Source organism: Ischnura elegans, chromosome 11, assembly GCF_921293095.1.
Source record: "Ischnura elegans chromosome 11, ioIscEleg1.1, whole genome shotgun sequence".
Classification (NCBI taxonomy): Eukaryota; Metazoa; Arthropoda; class Insecta; order Odonata; family Coenagrionidae; genus Ischnura; species Ischnura elegans.
The window spans coordinates 53,927,495-53,948,159 of NC_060256.1; the positions used below are offsets into that span (position 1 = coordinate 53,927,495).

At 38.4% G+C, this 20,665-nt stretch overlaps 2 protein-coding genes across 4 annotated transcripts in view; one reads left to right on the plus strand and one right to left on the minus strand.

The window, feature by feature from the left end:
- Positions 1–221: 221 nt before the first annotated feature.
- Positions 222–6,032, minus strand: LOC124167564 (MAD2L1-binding protein-like). Its single transcript, XM_046545533.1, has 4 exons — positions 5,733–6,032; positions 4,915–4,983; positions 3,718–3,908; positions 222–1,949 (listed from the first exon to the last, which is right to left on the minus strand). Exons 1-4 carry the CDS (start codon positions 5,943–5,945, stop codon positions 1,277–1,279), a joined length of 1,146 nt encoding a protein of 381 aa, XP_046401489.1. The 5' UTR covers positions 5,946–6,032; the 3' UTR covers positions 222–1,276.
- A 4,487-nt stretch (positions 6,033–10,519) lies between these two features.
- The window catches only part of LOC124168528 (protein IWS1 homolog), a 36,928-nt gene continuing 26,782 nt past the window's right edge, over positions 10,520–20,665 (plus strand). For 2 of the 3 annotated variants that reach the window (XM_046546857.1, XM_046546858.1), the window contains exons 1-5: positions 10,520–10,719; positions 10,997–13,132; positions 14,165–14,257; positions 16,531–16,724; positions 18,373–18,611. In XM_046546857.1, coding sequence (XP_046402813.1) covers positions 10,704–10,719; positions 10,997–13,132; positions 14,165–14,257; positions 16,531–16,724; positions 18,373–18,611 — 2,678 coding nt within the window. In that variant the 5' untranslated portion in view covers positions 10,520–10,703. The remainder of the gene's footprint in view (positions 10,720–10,996; positions 13,133–14,164; positions 14,258–16,530; positions 16,725–18,372; positions 18,612–20,665) is intronic. The other variant, XM_046546859.1, reaches the window with a different exon arrangement.

Below are 20,665 nucleotides of genomic sequence, written 5' to 3' on the forward strand. Positions count from 1 at the left end.
TATCAGTACCTATAACCAAAATGAAATATCCAAAGACAATCTTGGTATGCAGTAATCTGGTTCTCTCTATGAAGTCCAGTACATATTAGCCACTCAGCAACACAACACTATAATCGTATCAATCCTGAAGTCATCATCAATTCAGTTTTCAGCGTTAACACGCATTGATGTAATTAATTATCACATGAACATGGTATAATCAATTTTAAAACTCAAATGTATTATTTTATAACCACAAATTAATAATTTATTTTTCCCTTATGACATTATCTTAAGAGGTCACATCATTCACTAAATATTTACCATAAATAACTAAAAAATTGACAGTATATCACCCAAAGCAGTTAATGGAGTTGCAGAAACATGCTAGTGACAGTATCAGCACAATAAATAACACACATATCATTGATGCTGAAATGGTATTCTGCCTAAACATTTAGGTTTCAGTTCATGGTTCTTCGTATATACTTGTAAGTTTTCTTGATGTCATATCTTGATGTCTTAAATCATAGGAAAATGCACAGCTATCACAGTAGTAATTGATTGAGCAATATCTTTGAACAATAAAGCAAATGCCCAACCAATCACTAAGCTCACAACTATTAATACATGCACACATACATTTCATCCATGAATATCTCTTTCTTCTTGATAGTCTTCTGATCTGTTTTACAAGTTACATTCGGAGGAACACTTCCTCTGATATTACTCTTCAGCTATTTTTCATTAAGCTAATACGATTTGAACCCAGATCATGCAACTTTAATTCATTGCCCTCCTGACATCTCAAGAGAAGCACAATTTTGTAAATATGTTATTCCATGTCTGTAACTATAGTTTTCTTTTTCCACTTCAGTACACTTATGTTCTCCTTGTAGTGTGTTTTGTGAACATGTTTTTTTTCCTCTTTATGAATGATTAAGGATACATAAAGAAAAAAAGCTGAATATTATTTACACTCAACTTTTTTTCTTTAAGTATCCTTAGTACATATATACATAAAATTAGTACATTGCACTAGTCAAATACTATGAAGTAGTCGCATAAATAGCATAATTTATCACCATTAGCAAATGAGAGAAATATTTTCATATATTCCACAGCCATCAAGATTTAAGTCAATATTGGTACCAGAGAAAAAAACTTAAGCAATGTAGAAAAACCCATAAATAAATACCAGACCACTTTTGTCATATTTTGTTTTTATAATTTGTCCAAGATAGTCCTGGTCCAAATGCTGTTTCAGTTCCTAGCGTTTAATGATTTCTAACTACCCTCATGATGTAATAGAGGAAATTCCGTTAACAACACAGTCTTTAAAACCTTTAATTGGTGCACGGGCTTCAAACCATACAATCGAGCTACAACCTGATGCATTTTTCTCCGGGCAAGGATTAAAGGAAAGTTTCTCAAAATCATCACTCAATCTGTTCATAGAACTCATTGCACCATTTTTCATGCACTTTACTTCACCGAGATCGTTGCTGAGCTTACTGCTTTCTGGCACATCTAGCAGTGGCTTAGGTGCTTTGAAGACTATGTGATTTGGGAGCTTGAAACCAGGTATTTTTATGACTTTTTCGTTGCCACACAGTCCTGATTGTCTAAGGTTTTCCACCTTCTTTAGCGGAGAACGGAGCACATTTATTGGGTGATCATCCTTCACAGGTGTGCTTTCACAATCGCTTATCTCCACAAGAGGTCTAGCCAAAGGAGATTCTGCCTCTAGTGCCACAAACTCTTTCACGGCATATTCTATCTTCAATACTGCTTGCCTACCTTTTTGTGGTAGTTTAAAATTCTCTCTTGGCAGGAACCAACTCTTGGCAACAAAATTATCTGAAGTACCCAGAACAGGATTCGATTTCCTTTTAAAGAAAATGAATGTATTTGTGGTGTTAACTGGCTGGCTCACAATCGAATGGAGGCTCTCAGATTCTAGAAGGCACCTGTGAAAAAAAAACGAGAGGTTATGCAAACTAACTAGAGGGAATGAATTTCTGAATCTCTTTCTTGCTGTTCAGCTCATTCTTCAACTATTTTGTGCAAATTCAAAACACTTTTGAACAAACAAGATTTAGTATGAATGTAAATTGACTTTAACTCACGCCTTGAGACATAACTGTGGAGGTTGGCGCTCAGTCCCCTCTATGAGTGTCACCATACTCACAAACAGTGGTATCACTCATTATGTGTTTTAACCAGAAGATTGTTTTGTACATGTGAGAATTCCCTTATGATAATAATAATGTCTTTATTACAAGCAAATTTAGGACTAGATTGTCATTTCTTACAATTTATTTGCTTGACAATCACCTCTATGCCCTGGATGGCAAGATTCCACCCAGTCAGGATTCAAACCAGCGACCTCTAGGTTAGCAGTAGGGGACGTTACCCCAGCGCCACCAAGACCGGCAAAATATAGACCCTAGACCAGGGGTCTCCAATTTACTAGGCCACGAGGGCCACATTCCAAGTTCTGAATCACCCCGTGGGCCGGATAGCAAATTTGCCGATGACTGAAGTATTCGATTCCAACGTCTATTGAAGTATCCGGTGGCATATTTCTTATTTACGAACAGTTGAAGGCACCTTTGATGTGTAGTATAGCACTGCAATGCTCCTAGCGGCGTCTCACAGACTTATACGAGCGAGAATCACGCGCTCCTTGAAACAAGTGCGCGGGCCGGATGAAAGCCCTCTGTGGGGCCAGATCCGAGGCCGAGTATTTTGGAGACCCCTACCCTAGGCGCAAGCCACAGGCATTTGAATAAATTGCACCCAGAGAAGGAGTCCAGTTCCTTTCTCTAGGACCCCTTTATGATTATACCCTCTCATCCTAAGTACATTTTCCTTTTTTAATTACCTGCATGGTGTATCATTATAAATATATGGTGGGCCTCAAATTACTCGAGGCTCCAATCATCACAGCTCAAACCTATATTAATTTTTTGAAGTAATTTATCACCTTCCTCTCAACCTTCCCTGAAGACCTTTCTAGATATGGCCTCTCTGTAGCAGTACATAATGGCTTGGTTAAGATAACAGAGCAGTTAATGGAATAAGATGTACATAAATTAGCATTAATCCTCTTTGAGCTAATCTCCTTCCCAGGATAATGACAAGACATGCTGAGAGCAATTTTATAAAATTTACCATGCATGTAATAATAATCCTATTTTTTTAAAAACAACTCATTGCATTAAATTCCTTCTTTTCAATCAGCCAGTCTTCTAGTCAAAATTAATGGACATATTATTGTGAAATAGAAATAATTTACAGTTCTAGAAAACAATAAACAATGTAACTTGTATTGGAACTAATATGCCTATTGTTCATTACATGCCTTTTTACATTCTTTACAGAAAAGTGAAAAACTTATTGCACATTAATGACATTTGCCAACACACAAGTAAGTTTGTTTTGCTTATGTTGGCTGCCAATTAAAGATATAATTGAGTATTGTTACATTATGAAAAGGAAATTATTAACTTTTTCATTGTATGTCTTTTGGTTAATGCTTTACCTGCTGCTATGAAAAATATCTTCCAAATGTGTTTGTCATATTGACATTATTCAAAGTAAAATGTTGATATCTCAATCCACATTTATTAATTACATTCTATATATGTAATCCCTTTCTTTCAACAAATTGGGCACCACCTTTCAGCCATTTGCACAAACGATCAAGAGTTGATGTAAAACCATTTTCATTACCTGAGGAGATGCACCATCATCTTCCGAGAGGGAGGCTTTGGTGTTTCAAAATCAAAATCTCTTCTAATTTCGGGAATTTGTATTCTGAATACATCCTTAGGGGTAACCGGAGTTGGGCCAAATAACACAACAACTTCTTCAACTCCATTGCAGCCACCTTGACTGCTGATCATAAACTCAGCCTCAATATTCTGGAAAATAGGAAAACCGACCCGACTTAGAATGCCTGACAAATGACTAATATTACACTTGAGGTGACATAATGATCATTTACCACAACTCAGAAAGGATACAACGTACCAACATAGAAGCCTGCATTTATTTTTTTCTTATCACTAATAGTTTTGTCAAAGCATACTAATTTCAAAAGGTCATCAAGGATTTAATTAAGATTAGTGGGTTTGAAATTTAACTCTATTAACTTGAACAGCATTAATGGGACTGTGATAACCGGTTTCATGAAACTTATTAAAAGAAATATTTCCCAAGTGATATAACTAAAAAAGCTAATTAAACATGCAATTGGAAATGAAGCACACAAATATTTTTCTGCATAGTGATCAAATATCCAAATTTGCTCAGGTAAGTTTTGAAAAACATAAAACCCTTTTATTTTGAGTGTAGAACCATCACACGGTCTTTTTTAAAAGCCCTAACAAGGCATTTATACATATATAATGAATTTGAAAGCATGGTTGCACCACAAATGGTGGTCATCAAGATCTTTAATATTTAAAGGGCCTTGCCTTTACACAATGTATGGAGAACCTTATATATGCATCACTTTGATTGGAAGATCATACATAACAAAAAAAATTATGTAGAGTTGGTGACGAGTCAAAACAATTGTCTCTCTCATTAAAGAAATTATTTTTATTTCATTAAAAGAAGCAATTTTTCATGAATTGCAATTTTAGGAAAATGTTTACCAAAATAATGAAACCTTCAGGTTGTTGCCTTCACAACTCCATGAGTACTATTGTTCACCCCACAAAATCAATATCTTTTGATTTTATTGTAAGAACTAATAAAGCAACAAATAAGTTTTGTTGAGGAGAAATCATATGTTAACTAGGAGTGAATCTCAGGCAACTACTTATTCCTTTAAATATCAGAGTATTTCCAACACAAAATTTCAAGAGTGGAAAGTTGGCTTCCCATTATGTTCCTCAATGTGATCACACAATCGTTTCTTACTTGGAAAATGCTTTCCAATGTCTCAACTGCTTCTGCCGCCTTACTGTGATATCTTGCAGAACTCAGCGACTGTAAAAAAATGAGATATTAGAAATAACCTGAAAAGGCTACCAAATAATCGAATTTTAAAAAATCAAGTTTAGTGGGCTAAAGCTAGCAGGAATCTATTTAGTACAAGAGAAATACTACAATATATACACAAATGAGGAACTTACACTCCAAACATAATCAAAATTTTAGGTGGTACTCAACAACAAATGAAACTAATATAGTACTGGAGCTCGATTGTTAAGAATATTTTAAATCACGATTTAGGCAAAAACCTGCAGTTCCCTTACTCACAAGCATAATGCCTCATACGTGAATACATAAGCTGCATGATTACTCTTGTAAACAATGACGGAAATTTTCCATGCGCCATCGAAGAGTTTAATTCTAAACGAAAAATTACAAATGGAATTCATGACTCCCAATGAATGAAAAAAAAATTGTTTTCACGTATTTCAGTGATCCCCACAGACTTCCCTTTAAGTGTTCACGTTGAATTTTCATTGGACGCACCATTTTGAGGTAAATATTTGAGTGTATATAAATAACTGTACATAATTTGAATTGCCATTTACCGTTTTCTTATCTGTTACGTTACGATAAATTACAAATTGAGGTGTAAAAGGTACGCGTGAAGCAATTTTTTAAAACATTGCGGTCAACCGCTGATATTAACAAGTATTAAAAAATGCACAATAATTTTCGTTTTTTTTTCATTGAAAGAGATAAAGAAATAATGTACTGAGCCACATTGCCCATGATGCACTCACTTTGTTGGTTGTATTTACCCCACCACCTACGTCGGTTTTCTTTTTATTCACTAAAAGCTTCAGTTGCTCGAATGGATACGGTATTTGTTGCTTTTGGTATGCCAAGTATTTAATAATTTCAATTACAATTTTCGAGCATGCCACCCACGTCAAATTCTCTTCAAACTTAATGTCAACTAGAGCTTCATGCATATTCTTCCCTTTCCCCGACATATCTATTCTGAAACGACGCACCGAAGTCAACAAACACACAAGTTTAACACAAAGCACAACAGAAAGATCTTCGGCGCTGTCTAGCACGCATCACTATTTACACATATTCGAATTTAGGATTATTTCTCGATTCGGTCTCAGAAACGAAACGGTTGAAAAGTTGAAAATTAGCTCTAGAGGAAGATCGAAAAGCGCTATCCGCGAAAACAAAGTAGCGTCGATAAGCATGGATTCAAGGCGGGAAAGTATAAAAATTCGGGCAGGATCTGAAGACTCGAATGCCGTGAATGCAGAATTGTAATTTGTATTTATACTGCTTCAAAAATTTTTCGTAGTGCTAACTAAGATGCCATTAAATTTCGATGCCTGTGATCGGTTCCCGTTGCCATCGTATAATTCAGAATTATAATTGTGATGTTTCACTAAATTTTTAGGAGTAGGTTTTTTTAATGCCTATTATTTTATGTTTAAAATAGCTCTCGGTGCTTGTTTTGCAAGATTTTCGTGAGCTCACATAATTTAAGAGCCAATGATTTGAATAAATTCTAATTTTGCAAATTTGGGGAGATTTGTAGATAATGAAATGCTTGAATCAATGGCATTCATGTAGGTACTTAAGGTGGATATTTGTTGAAAAAAGAATATCAAAAATAAAACTTAGAATTATCTGAGGATTTTTTTCTTGTGGTATACTAGGTATCTTCCTATTTAAGGGAAATATTTCTTTTAAATCTTATCATTGTTAACATATAATAGGGTATAGTTTACTTCATAAAAGAAAACGAAAGACATTGATTGCGATTCGTTACCCAACATTAGTGTATCCATTATATACAAATTATTTGGTTTTAGATATGCCAGTTTAGATGAATGATAATGGTCACTTTTAACCTCATTTGAGAAAGGCCAGATTGGTGCCCATGTGATGCCACTCCACGTGACGTCACAGGGACCTAGATGCTATATGAGTAGTCAAGAGTTTTACATTGTCTTAGATTACCAATGCATGCATGAGGCACAGAGCTCAGGGAAATATCTATTAATAATCATCTATTGAAATTGCCTTAAGTCGGAAAGTTTCCTTCGTTTAATAGGGTATTAATAATCCTTATTTAAGCCAAGTGCTACCAGACAGCAGCCTGCATTGTAGCGGCGCTCATAGCCTTGCACCTTTGTGGCCTCACATTTTTTCAATGCTCTAAATCAGGTTTAAGATTTTGGATTTTACCAGCATATTGACTGTTAGAAGAGTTATTAGTAATCCTACTATTGATTTAGGGTACCGATGCATCAGAGGCTAAGTGTATCAATGACCTCTAGATATATTCCTAAAGCCCCAATGACAATTACAGCTTAAGCTATATTTTCATTAGGGCATCAGGAATTCAACATGTTTACAAACATTGGTGACCAGCATCATATGTACCATGAAGAACATCCTTGAAATTGCCTTAGATGAAAGAAATTGTGGCCTTCATATGTATAATAGCATTATATATTTATTTATTTTACATATTAATTTATATTGAGCTTTACATTAAGATTAACAATATTGCATGTTGAGGGTGTTTTCACTAAGTACATAAGCTGGAATTTAATAGAAATATCTTGGGGAAAACTATTGTATGCATTAGTGACCCAGTTAAGTAGCATTGCCAATCAATAAATATAGGGTGAAGGCAATCTGTACGTCCTTTAATGGTCCAGGAACCATGTGTGTGTCATTAATAACCAGTAAGGAGGACGTTTTCCGATACTAAAAAATCCTCCTGACATACCAGATGAACATCTAAAACAGAGGACATACTGAGATTAATCCAGATGTCTGTTCACCTTAGCCATTTATTATAGTATTCCACCTATTAAGGTAGGCTTTCATGTAGTACTAAAGAGGTAGCCTGGAAGCCTACCTTTCCTTCCAGCACTGCCATCTTCAATTCACAGTAAGCCCTACTCCCTTTCAATCTATGTAAAAATCCTATTCTCTCCCTTCCCCTCCCTCGTTTGCCTATCATTCTACCCTCTAACATCATTTACAACATCCCCTCCCCGCTAAGTATTCCCTCCATTCATACCTTCTGTCTCTTCCGTATCTCATCTAAAAGTTGCCTCTCTTCACCCACCATGTCCAGCACTTTGTCATTCCTCCTCCTCTCTGTCCATTTCACGTTCTCCATTCTCCTCCATACCCACTTCTCAAATGCCTCCAATCTTTTCTCATCCTCCTTCCTCAGTGTCCACATTTCTGCACCGTAGAGAGTTACACTCCAGATCAAACTCTTCACAAACCTTTTCTTTAAACTCTTAACGATCCTCTCAGAAGCTCTTTCCCGTACATTAATGCCTCCTTTGCTAATGCAATTTGCTTCCTAATGTCCTTACTACTGTATCTGTTTTCCTCTAAAGTGCAGCCAAAATAGATGAATTGCTATACCAGCTCAAGCTTCTCCCTACTTACTTTAATTGTCTTGAGTCTCACATTTCTCGCTTGCGATGCTTTACAAAACCGCATTATCTTGGTCTTCTTGTGATTAACCTTTTCCCCACTAAAAATTAAAATATACGTTTGGGCGTTTCTTGACCTGGGAGACGTAAGCAGCAAATTTTCGTCAGAGATTATCCTACGCAGGTGAATGAATGAAAGGCGAATATATATGTTTCATAGCTCTCCCCCTTTTATGACAGCCACGGGGTGTGATGTCTTTGTTTCGGGACTTAACACTGCGGGGTTTAGGCTTTACCCTTGAAATCTGGGTGCAGGTGCCTGGATCCCTTGTCTTATATTATCCCTCGTAGCGGTAAGGGACCGCACTCATACAATTGTGTATCCAGTCATTTTGCGAAATATTTGTTCCTTTCTCAAAAATATAAACTAAGAATTGAGTTGTCTTATGACCAGCGTTTACAATTTTTAAACGAAATTCTACGATAAATATTAACTTAAGTTAATAATTATATCTCGATTTCAGTATAAACATGAACATGGAATTAGTTGCTGCATTAAATGTGTTAATATTGACATAAGAGCTTTGTTCAAAATTTGACGATTCTCAGAATCAAATGAGGAATTCAAGTCGAAGTCTGCAAGTTACGTTCAAGCAACAATTATCCATATAGCTAATTCATATAAACAAAGTATGATTGACCGAGAACCAATGCCGCTGGTTGGGTTAAAAAGGAAGGAGCCCAACTACCCTCGCAGTCCGAGATAATGCAGAGTCCCCACAAGGAAGGGTCGAAAAAGGTTTGTGCTGAGAGTGCGTGATTATGAGCGAGACCCTTCTTAACGAATGCCCTGAAAAATGCTCCGTACAGAGAGGATGGAAGAGTCTATTGGGGCTCAGTATGGCAGTAATGCTAAGGCGAGAACTTCACCATCTCGAAAGGGTTCATCCTCATCCCATACTCCTCGCATTGCTCGTCTAATGCATCCACTAGAGCCGGCAGTCTCCTTGCTGACTGGCTAATCAGCACCTGATCATCCGCAAACCTTACCGATTTAAACATTGTTCCTCCCACTTCCTCAGCGTATAGGTTGAAAAGCAGCAGCGATAAAGGAAAATCTTGTCTCACTCCCCAGCCCATGCTTGCCCACCCAGATTCTCCATCCGCTACCCTCACTTGCGCAGTCTGGGCCATATACAGATTACGAATTAGTGGTCTATCCCTCCAATCTACACCTATTCTCTTGAGGATTTCCATTAACTTTACCCAGTTCACCCTATCAAATGCTTTTTCAAAATCCACGAAACAGGCATTTACGTCCTGATCATATTCTAGGTTCCCCTCCACAAGTGACCTAATTATTGCTATTGCATCACGAGTTGACTTCCCTTTTCTAAAACCAAACTGATCTTCGCACAAATAGTTGCTTGCCCTCGCCTCCATTCTTCTGTTCAATATCCTCAGTACCACTTTTGCCGTATGCAATATTAGGCTAATAGTCCTATAATCTCTGCATTCCATAGCTTTCTTCTTTTTAGGTATCGGAATTAAAACTGTCTTCACGAATTCCTTCGGCCAACATCCCTCCTTATAGATCCTGCGTACTAGATCGAAAACCCTTTTCTTACTATCCTTCCCTAGATTCTACAGGAGCTCACATGGTATATATTGTCCACACCCACTGCTTTCCTAGCCTTCATACCACAAAGTGCTCTCTCGATTTCCGAATCTACGATCCCCAGACCAAGATTGTCCTCCTCCACTGCAGTTTCCTCCTCTAAAGTCAATCTCTCCGGTCTGTTTCTTCTGTCATACAGATCCTCCACGTATTCCTTTCATACAGATCCTCCACGCATTCCTTCCATACATCCTTAAATACATTAATTTTGATCACGCATCATCTTCATACCCTATCAAGCATTGAACATACAATGAGATTAGATAAGGCCACTAGAGAAGATGCACAATTAAAAACTAATGTTAACCAAAGATCTAATTCTACTAACTTATTTTATAACCCTTAGACTCGTGGCAATGCATGAGCTGCGACGAATAGCAAAACTCACCTGGGAAGACTACTTTGAATACCATTTAAATGATTGGGATGGCGACAGTCTTTTTTTACTGGACGGACATATGAAGTCCGCTAATGCGCAAGTAAAAATACTGCGAATGTGTTAAAAAGTTTTTTCATTACAGTGATTTCGGTTCATTTCGGTTTAGTGCATGTGAAGGTTTTGTATTGACGCAGAAATTGTGTATGCCAATCCGTCAGGTTTTCATCAAAACATCATTTCGTAGCATTTCCGAGCAATGGATTCTGATTACGGTGAGTAATGCGGTTAGTGGCCCACTGATGCTAGCGTATGTTGTTGTCAGTAGCATCATGCTGAATGAGAAAGTGATTTGAGTGTGTAATATTCGTTTTGGCTTTAGCTCGTTTTAGGTGTACGAAATAAATAAATGTGGGACCGGTAGTCTTCTATTTGTTACCCACTGTGAGAATTACTATTTCTTCGTGTTTAATGTTACTTGTTTGCCACGCTCAAAATATTGTCTTCTAGTTAAAAATTCGTTCATGATCATTGATTTTTGATGTTTTTCAGAGGATAATCCACAAAGTCCAATGGATGATGATCGCGGAGCTTTAAGAAATGGAGGTAGGAGCGACGATTCTGGTGATGACCGGGGCAGTGATAGTGATGACGCTAACTCAGTTGAGAGTGCACCGAATGAAAGTAAGAGAGGGCGTTCTTCATTTCGAAGATCTCCATCTGGATCTGTAGGTTCGAGATCACCTAGTGCTGATGCATCGAGACCACAGTCTGCTCGTTCAGGATCAGCAAGGTCAGGTTCCAGGTCTGCATCACCGGCATCTTCAGTGGCGTCAAATAATTCGGCGAAGTCTGGGTCACGGTCTCCGTCTCGTGAGAGGTCTGTTTCTCCCAAATCACCGCAGTCGCACGCAAGTTCACGAAGATCTCGATCTAGATCCCGCTCTGGTTCTCCCAATTCCGTGAAATCGGGGTATAGATCAGGCTCGGGATCCCCTTCCAATGCTAGATCCAGGTCTGGTTCCCGTGATAGTGCTCGTTCTAATGGATCAGCGGGGTCACATAGAGGTGGATCAGTGTCTCCTAGTGGTAATAGGCCTCCATCACCCAAATCAGGCTCAACATCACCTTTGTACTTAGCCTCTCAAGCTTTTCCCAATGGTTATAGATCTGGTTCAAAGTCACCTAAGTCATATAGATCACCTTCGGCTTCCCCTAGGTCAAGACCCTCACGTTCTGGTTCTCGAGAATCTGTCAAATCACGGTCTCAGTCTCCCAAGTCAGATCATTCTAGATCACCATCACCACAATCCCCAAGGAGGTCTCGTTCTGGTACTCCAAAATCAGCTGCTTCACATTCTCCATCGCCAAAATCTGTACGCTCAAGGTCTGGGTCAGAGCCTAAATCACCACACTCTCCAGCTGGTTCTGCAAGATCCCGTTCTGGTACACCCAAGTCAGCACGATCTGATAGGTCGGGATCTCGGCATTCTTACAGGTCGCGATCATCCTCACCAAAGTCCCCCCCAGGATCTCCACAGTCTCCAAGGTCTCGGTCTGGCTCACCTCAATCGGCAAGGTCGAGGTCTGGTTCTCCAAAATCTCCTCGCTCTCGGTCTGGTTCTCCAAAATCTCCTCGCTCTCGGTCTGGTTCTCCAAAATCTCCTCGCTCTCGGTCCGGTTCACCCACTTCACATCGATCTCGATCCGGAACCCCAAAGTCAGCGAGATCACGGTCAGGCTCTGCCAAGTCTGACAGATCAAGGTCAGGCTCAGCAAAATCACGATCAGCTTCACCTAAGTCACGGTCTGCCTCTCCAAAGTCTCCCAGATCACGATCTGGATCACCAAAATCATCACCTAGACCAGGATCACGCCGGTCAAGGTCGGGTTCTCCTCAGTCTGTAAGATCAGGCTCTCCGAAGTCTCCTCGCTCGAGGTCTGGATCTGCTAAGTCCAACAGATCTCGCTCCGGTTCAGCTCGATCTCGTTCTGGTTCACCTGCCTCTGCTAGATCCAGGTCAGGTTCTCCCAAGTCCCCGAGATCACCACCTAGTTCACCGAAGTCGCACAGGTCTCGCTCTGGATCTGCAAAATCGGGCAGATCACGTTCCGGCTCGGCAAAATCAGACAGGTCTCGTTCTGGCTCTGCAAAATCAGGTCGGTCCCGATCGGGCTCCGCGAAGTCTGGTAGATCACGCTCGGGTTCTGCCAAGTCAGACAGGTCTCGTTCTGGCTCAGCTAGGTCAAGGAGATCTCGCTCTGGATCAGCCAAATCTAATAGGTCACGTTCTGGATCTGCCAAATCAAATAGATCGCGTTCAGGCTCTATCAAATCAAATAGGTCTCGGTCGGGCTCTGCAAAATCAAACAAGTCTCGTTCACCTTCCGCACAATCTAATAGGTCTCGCTCTGGATCTGCTAAGTCTGCTAGGTCACGTTCGGGGTCCCGCAAATCAGATCGTTCTCGTTCTGGATCGCGAGCATCACACAGGTCTCGGTCGGGCACTCCCAAATCAAACAAATCAGGAGGTTCTCGGCCGGAATCTCCTCAGTCGGTGGCTTCTGGGAGGCAGTCCAGATCGAGAAGTCCTCCCGACAAGGGTAAAAAGACTAAGAAGCCTGCCAAAGGGAAGGGAGCAAGGAAAGGAAAGGCAAAGGCAGCAATTAAATCTGGAAGTGAGGCTGGTAAGTCATTCATTTATTCATTGCAGGGTCATTCCATTTCAACCAAACAATGGCATGCGACCCATCTTCCTGTATTTTCATGAAATTTGGTATAGATATCTGGTTTACATTTAAAATAATTAGTTTTAAATTTCAGATCTATGTATAAAGCCATTCCAAAAATAGGGCAATCTGATATTCACAAGGGGAGACCACGAAACTTCTCCGCCTTTTTCAATGCCGTATTTTTTATGGCCTTCGGAATGGTGAACACATCCCTGAACTAGTAGTGGTTCCATTGAATGGGCCTTAGTTTGGCTGTAATTAATTAATTTTCATGCGGTACTTTTCACAAGCCGCTTATAGTTCCATGATGTCGCACCATTCAGCAGACGGGTCAGGTGGGGTAGTGGTTACGTTTAAGACTACCACGTGGGGGACCAGGGTTCGGGGCTTCGTGCTGGCTGTATATTTTTTTGTCTTCATTTTGATCATACAGCGCCAACTTTTTCATTAATTTTTATTGCGACAAGCATAGACATGAGACTATTTTTTTATCATCATAATGGCCTTGTACAATACACGTACATGCATTGTACAAGGTATATTGATATTATGTAAGGTCATTTAAGACTTAAAAAATATAAATATTCGCAGGAAAAGTTGTGGTTATGCTGTTTCTGATTATAATGCTTTTTTGTTCATTTTTATTTTGTTTTACCCTGATGTTTTATGCCATGACTGATTTTATGGTCATCTTAAGTCTTGGGGATGTCTGTGGAATTATCATAAATAATTCATGTTAAAAATAGCTTAAATTGTGGATTTTTCATTATAAATGTCACTAGATTCTCCGAATTTAGCATAAAATTTTTGATTTTTCAAAACTAGGTCAGAAATATGATATTAAGTTGTTGTTGATAAGGATTCATTCAATATGATTTATGTTATCTAAGTACTTCCATCATGACTCAACATCTATACTGCCCCAGTGTCAGGCACATCCAATTCATCCTAGATTCAATCCTCATGCAGATGATTCCTTTTTTTCAGAGTCAGGCGATGAGGTTGAAGAGCGACGCTCTGTGGTGGATAGTGATAATGAAGATGGCGACCGGGGATCTTCACGGAGTAGTCGAAGCCCTCGTAAGTGCAAATGTGATTTTCCATTGAATCACAAACACATTGTCTTTATTCTTTAGGATGGGGCTGATTTTTTTGCGCCCTGTGAATGTCCAGCCATAAGATCATGTAGTCATCCGCAATGTAAAATACATTACTATTGCGGGAAGAAGTCCCGCTCACAGTATGAGCTCTTATTACAAGGTATATACCGTATTTCTCTGAATATAGTCCTCCTCTGAATATAGTCCCCTCCCCCTTATTTTGAGGCTTGAGTTTCAGGAAAAAATAAAAAAAAAGGGTTTGAATATAGTCCCCCCTTTACTTTTACCATGGGCATTTTTGGAAAAAAAGGGGGGACTATATTCGGACAAATACAGTATCTTCAGAGTGGTGCATAACTAGTTTAGCTGAAAGTAAACCCTGGCACCCATTTTACTGTTGAGGGCAAAAATAGTAATGTAAGGGTGCGGGTTCTTGCCCTTGGTGTTGGGAAACGAATAATCACACACAAGTATTTGAAGTTTTTAACCCAAAGTTTATTTCCTTTTAAAATCCCAGTTTCCCAATCAATTCAATGAATATACATAAAGTAATAATGAATTTGTACGTCCAGAATAGCTAACATTTAGAATATTACCAATGTCTCGGGAAGGAGAGGAGCTGCTGGTGATGGCACGGGTGGATAGCGAGGTGCTTAGGTCGCACGGGTCCTACGGCCCACGCTTCGACTCCAACTGACGGCTACATAGCTGACAGACAAGTGACTGAGTAGAGTTACTGAGTGCGTGAGCCCCCCAGTGCCCGAGTGCCAATAGCATCTCCACCGTGCCATTATATAGGGAAGTGGAACCAGGATGTTTTCGTCCAAGAGGAAGGGGAAAAGGAAGGTTAGGCGTTCTAGAAAGTGAAAAGGTGCAAATCCCGAGGCATAGTTTGTCATAGCTGGCTATTCTGAGACGTCACACAACAACATATTTATACATATGTATTTCGGAAATGGAAATCTTTTAAATAAATAAATAAATAAACTTTATAAATAAATAAATCTTCCATTTCCGGGTCACTACAGTAATTCTGAACACAGGTAAACACTATATATTTCACCAGCCATTAAATGTCAAAGCATTATGAATGCAATACACATAACCACACCAATTATATCAGTTGGCACAACTCCCCTGCATGACTTCCCAGGTTGCGAGCTCGGAGTCTTTATGAAATATCTGCAACATGAAGGCCATTGTAGCTATGTGCAAGGAGAAGGCAGCCTGATTGCTAGGCTGCCTCTCATTTATCAGGGGCAGTGTTAAGAGCTTGTTGAGGCTTTGCTATGGATTGATCGGCACTGTGGAGGACAAATATCTCACGGTACAAACTGCTTTCAAGCAGTACCTATTGTTCATTATCTAGTTGTTAGAATGCTCGATATACCATGTCTATGTTAAGAATAGTGCAAGGATTGCCTTGGTACAGAAAACTTTCTTTCTTTCTTGCAGTATTGGCAAGCCATCAACTCCAAGCCTTTTCTATAGTGAAACTGCCCCCTATGAAAAAATTGTATAAACCTGTTTCAAAATTTTATACAATTTATACAATTGCCATGGTAATTGTATAAATTGTATAAAATTTTGAAACAGTTTTATACAATTTTTTCATAGGGGTGCCACTTTTTTATATTCAAATTGAGGCTGTTCTGTCATTTAATCATCTCAACTCTCAGGAATTAATTTTTTTTTTCCATTTTAAAACTATGATTGACGGAGCAAAAGAAAAACGTCGATCATGTTTCAAGGTGACACGCAGACACTGCACACTTATATTCGAGGCGCAATTATTGGTCCGTGTGCCAAGACGACACATTGACCTCAGGCCTGTACCAAAGCCATAAGACTGGTAACCAAAGTGTTCATTAACACTTGCGAAAATCCAGACACTTCTTAACTTCCCTGGCACCCTGGGTCCCTCTATTTTCCCGCTCACAACTTTTAGCCGGAGCTGAATTTTGCAAACGATATGTGACGTCAGGAGGGATAGCACTTTGATAGCTGCGTTTGCCTTCACAGCTTCTGTTGCGTTTGTAAAATTTTAAGTGAATGTGCGACCGGTGATTGTCACATGTTCAATATTTCTGCCTAAAATGGCTTCTCAACAAACCGTGAATTTGACGACATTTAGACCGTGAAAACCTGGGAAAAAACCGTGAATTTTATAATTTACTTTGAGTGGGAACCCTGAGTACATTTATATGTAGTCAGCCTTAGTACATATTCTTCATTTATTTTCATTTAAAAAAGGCAAAAGAAAGGACTCAGAAGGAAGTGATGATGATGGAGACAAGGATGCTAAAATGGCCTCAGGGAGTGAAGATGAAGATGAGAAAATTGCAAAGAAAAGGAAACGCAAGAAAGCAGTCCTCTCCGATTCTGAAGATGATGAGGATAAGGCTGGGTCTGAGGATGAAGATGAGAAGAAGCCAGCCCCAAAGAGCGTAAGCTAATTATTTCCTAGGAGTTTTTTTTTTAAACTTGAGGATCACCTCCTTAGCACGTTCCCAGCCACGAGCCGCCATGTTGAGTCTAACATGACTTCAAATGCTAGTGAGACTCTGTATGGTATCTCATTACTCTTCGAAATAAAATTCTTGGCACAGGCGTAATAGTAACTCCATTTAGGCTTTGCCGCAAGCATGTTAATTTTCAAGAAGACATTCTGGAGTTATTTCTCATCCCTGTGCCTCCCCATGCATTACCTTATGGTATGTAATCAGGGATGGACCGGTATCAAAACTAATATATTCTCATAACTCATATCAGATCTCAAAACCAAATCTTATGATCACCATTAATTTTTTATCACCCATGGGGCTAATGTCGTGAGGTGAGTAAATTTGACCTCTAGAGTGATCTGATGCTATTAATTTTGCCCAATTAATGATAATAATATTGTTCCTATAAATCACCAAATTAAGTATTATTTTTACATTTGAAAAATAATGGTTAATCAACGTAAGTCTGTTTGCTTTTATATGTAGAATACTGTTGTTTTTGTAATCTGGTATCTGAGTTAATTTAGCTATTTTTAAAATGTTTGTGCGAAAATATTGTGCTACGTCTACTGTTGGTCTCCATAAAATGCCATTTACCCTTCCTAAAGAATGTAGCATTAAAAAAGAATGTTGAGAAGAAATGTATTGGCTTTTGCTCCATGGGCAGAAAGTGGCACAACCCAATATATCACCTTGAGGATAAAACAGATTTAAAATCATAATAAGTTAATCTTTCTTGCTTTATCCTTAATCCAATGCATTAGAATATTGTAATCAGCAGATAATGCCTTTTTATTAAAATGGAAAACATTACATTGATATCTAAAATAGTAACTTCACATTTTGTTTTTTTTTTCATTAAGTGCTACGAAATTCTTAAATTTGCTTTGAGAATTTTCGCAACAAAATTTCCGTGGTGATAAGAGCAGTGTTTGATTTGACTTTTTTTTTTTTAATTTCCACTAGGACGTTTTATGCTTCTGGGATTAATATATTTTATCCCACAACATAAGTTGCTGCATTTTTCTAGTAAGTCCTTAGTATGAGAACTTTGCCATTTTTTATAAAGGCTGTGAAATTTGAAAAAAATTGACTGGAAATCAGGGAAAAGACTGGGAAATTGGAAAATGGAAAGTTGATATGAACTCTGTAATGATGTCACCAACTTGTGAAAAGTATGCCACAACTTTTGTGCTTTCTTATTTTACACTTGCAAGAGAATGGCTGAATCGGGAAGTTATTTTCTTGTGTCATAACTTATCTTACCGTTCAGTCTGCTGCATTATTAATAATGAATTGCAATTTTGGGTCTTTGTGAACATACCCATTTTTAATAAATTCAACTGATTCAGGCTTGTTATAATAGAAGTTTGACATTTTGGAATTAAAGGTGATTGCTCTTCTCCAGAATTATCTTGCACGACAAGTATTGGCTCTGGTACAAGACCAGATGATGGCCCTGCAAGCCGAAACGCATTGTACACATTAAAATAATCATGAGGAAGTGCAACTACCTTTTATTTCATACCCATTCTGGTTATAAGCTCAAGAACCAAATTACCCCATCCCTAATATAATACTGCATTTGCAGAAGAAGGCAAAAATTGCATCAGACTCAGAGGATGAGGATAAAGGCAGCTCGAAAGAGGAGGATCCGGTGGAGAAGAAGAAAACTGTGGACTCTGATGACGAGGAGGAGTTGGAGAAGAAGTTGGATGATAGTGAGGATGAGGAAGAGAAAGGCGACGGGCCAGAGGAAGGAGAAAAGGCATCGGCACCAGTTCCAGATGTGTCTGACGATGATTCAGATCAAGGAGTGAACAGGAATGAGTAAGTAATCCCACCTCATTTACTGAGTTACTCTACTAAAGAACAAAGTCAATTTATAATAATTACATATGGTGTTTCATAGCCGTACATGTAACAAGTGACTTTATGTGCACAGGTGTAAATTTGCACCAAGGTTGAAATTCTCTGTGAAAAAAATCATTTTCAACATATAAAATCGTTTCTGGCTTGATTTGGTGGAAGTTCGATATAACCATGATGAAAGAACTCAAATGGTAATTTCCACACTTTTTAATTCCAAAACTCAACAAGCGACCATGGTTTCCACTCATTGTGTCATTTTCGAGGACCTTGTTCTTTCATCATAGAAATCATTTTCTCTTTAGTATGTATTAGATCTACCCTTACTTATCACAAAATCTATGGCCAAGACTTTGTTAGCTGACAGACCCACCTTAGCCTTCTATGGTGCATGCTTACCTGCCAAAACCCATTGTCTTGATTTTCCTTTGGTCTCGGGATGTTTTGATGGATCCATATTTCGGACACATTTACATAATTCATTCGGACACATACAGCACAAAAACTTGTTTAGATTGTGACTGAACATTGCCAAACATTCCATTAAAGTGGTGGTACGGTTGTGCTTATGCTCGAGTGTGAGCAATTGTGGCACCCATCTCAAGATAGCTTTTTCATAGATTGCTCATTCATGCAAAATGTGATGTAATATTATTGATGATTCTCATTAATTGATGATGTCATCAGCATACCATTGCATGCTATACAGCCACAGGTTAGGAGCTAGCTCTATAATGCGGCTGGTGGTGGTGTTTCGTCAAGATCAGTGGTGCTTAGTTTCATGTTTTTCTTTATTTGACCATTAATATCTTGCAAAGAAAAGATCAGATTTTCTTTAATGTTTTGCATTGTCTTCAGTTGATAATTTTCTATTTTCATATTATGAATAAAACCATTACATAAGTTCCCAGTTGGTAAATGTCTATAGGTAAACATCATGATATCTGGCTTGTTCAAACATTCAGAAAAGTATTTAATTTTTTCATTGCTCTTTATGTATACTTGCATAAACAAATCATATTACATACTAAATAGTTAGTAGTTTGTTTGCTATTTGATGTGAAGTATTAACTCTCGTATAAATTAGCTGCAGTTTTACTTTACCAAACAATTCAATGTCATTGAAAATGAATGACAAAATTATGCAGCCTGAAAAGTTGGCGATATGGTCATCATGCTATTTTAATCAAATATAGATGTTTAAAGTCAAAATCTACTGAAGGAAAATCCTCTATTAGGTGACATTGATTTTGGCAATGCTTTTACTAGTTGTACACAGTATGAATTATTTGTATTGCATTGGGAAACGTCTCAGCTCTCCATTGCTGTCAATCTCAGTGTGCTTAAAGTTGTGGAAATCTTGTCATATTTTTCTAATGTAACCTGTAACACCACTCACCTATTTTTTTTTGTTTCGTGTTACCTTATGGTATATAAACACACTTAATTATGAAATAACATGCACAAAATCACTTTTACACTTTTATATTCAAAACATCATAAAGGAAGACTAATTGGGCCCAATTTACAATCCGACGTTGTAACAAATAGATTGCATAACTTCCTTTTCTATTCCAATGGGCTTTTAACTCTTCCCCTTTTCCTTGTGCATTTATAATGATTTAAGTTCCACTCATCGGATTCACTGCTCCGCGACTCCATTCAAACACTGCCGGATGGTTAAATGCTCCACATCTCCACTTACTGCCGGATATCTTCCTCCACGATCCCTCTTTCAAACTCTCTCCACCATTTTTATTTACGGATCCTTTCTACTATCGGTTCTCTCTTGTGGGCACCTCCTTTTTCTTTGCGTCCCTACTTTTTTTCTGCTGGTCTTTTAAAACACGTTTTTTTTTTTTCATAGCTCTCTCAATACACGACTGCCATTAGTTTTCTCTCGCGTCCCTCGCTACTATTGTTACCTCCTCTTTACGATTGTTAATTTATCGTAACAAACGACATGGCGGTTTGTTTAAACCAATGGATGACATTGTTACTGAGTGAGTCATGAC

Coding starts and splice junctions, on each gene's coding strand:
- LOC124167564 (XM_046545533.1), bottom strand. CDS start 5,945: ATGTCGGGGAAAGGGAAGAATATGCATGAAGCTCTAGTTGACATTAAG. Junction 4,984..5,732: donor GGGTAAATACAACCAACAAA/GTGAGTGCATCA, acceptor ATTTTTTTACAG/TCGCTGAGTTCTGCAAGATA. Junction 3,909..4,914: donor CATTGGAAAGCATTTTCCAA/GTAAGAAACGAT, acceptor CCTATTTTCCAG/AATATTGAGGCTGAGTTTAT.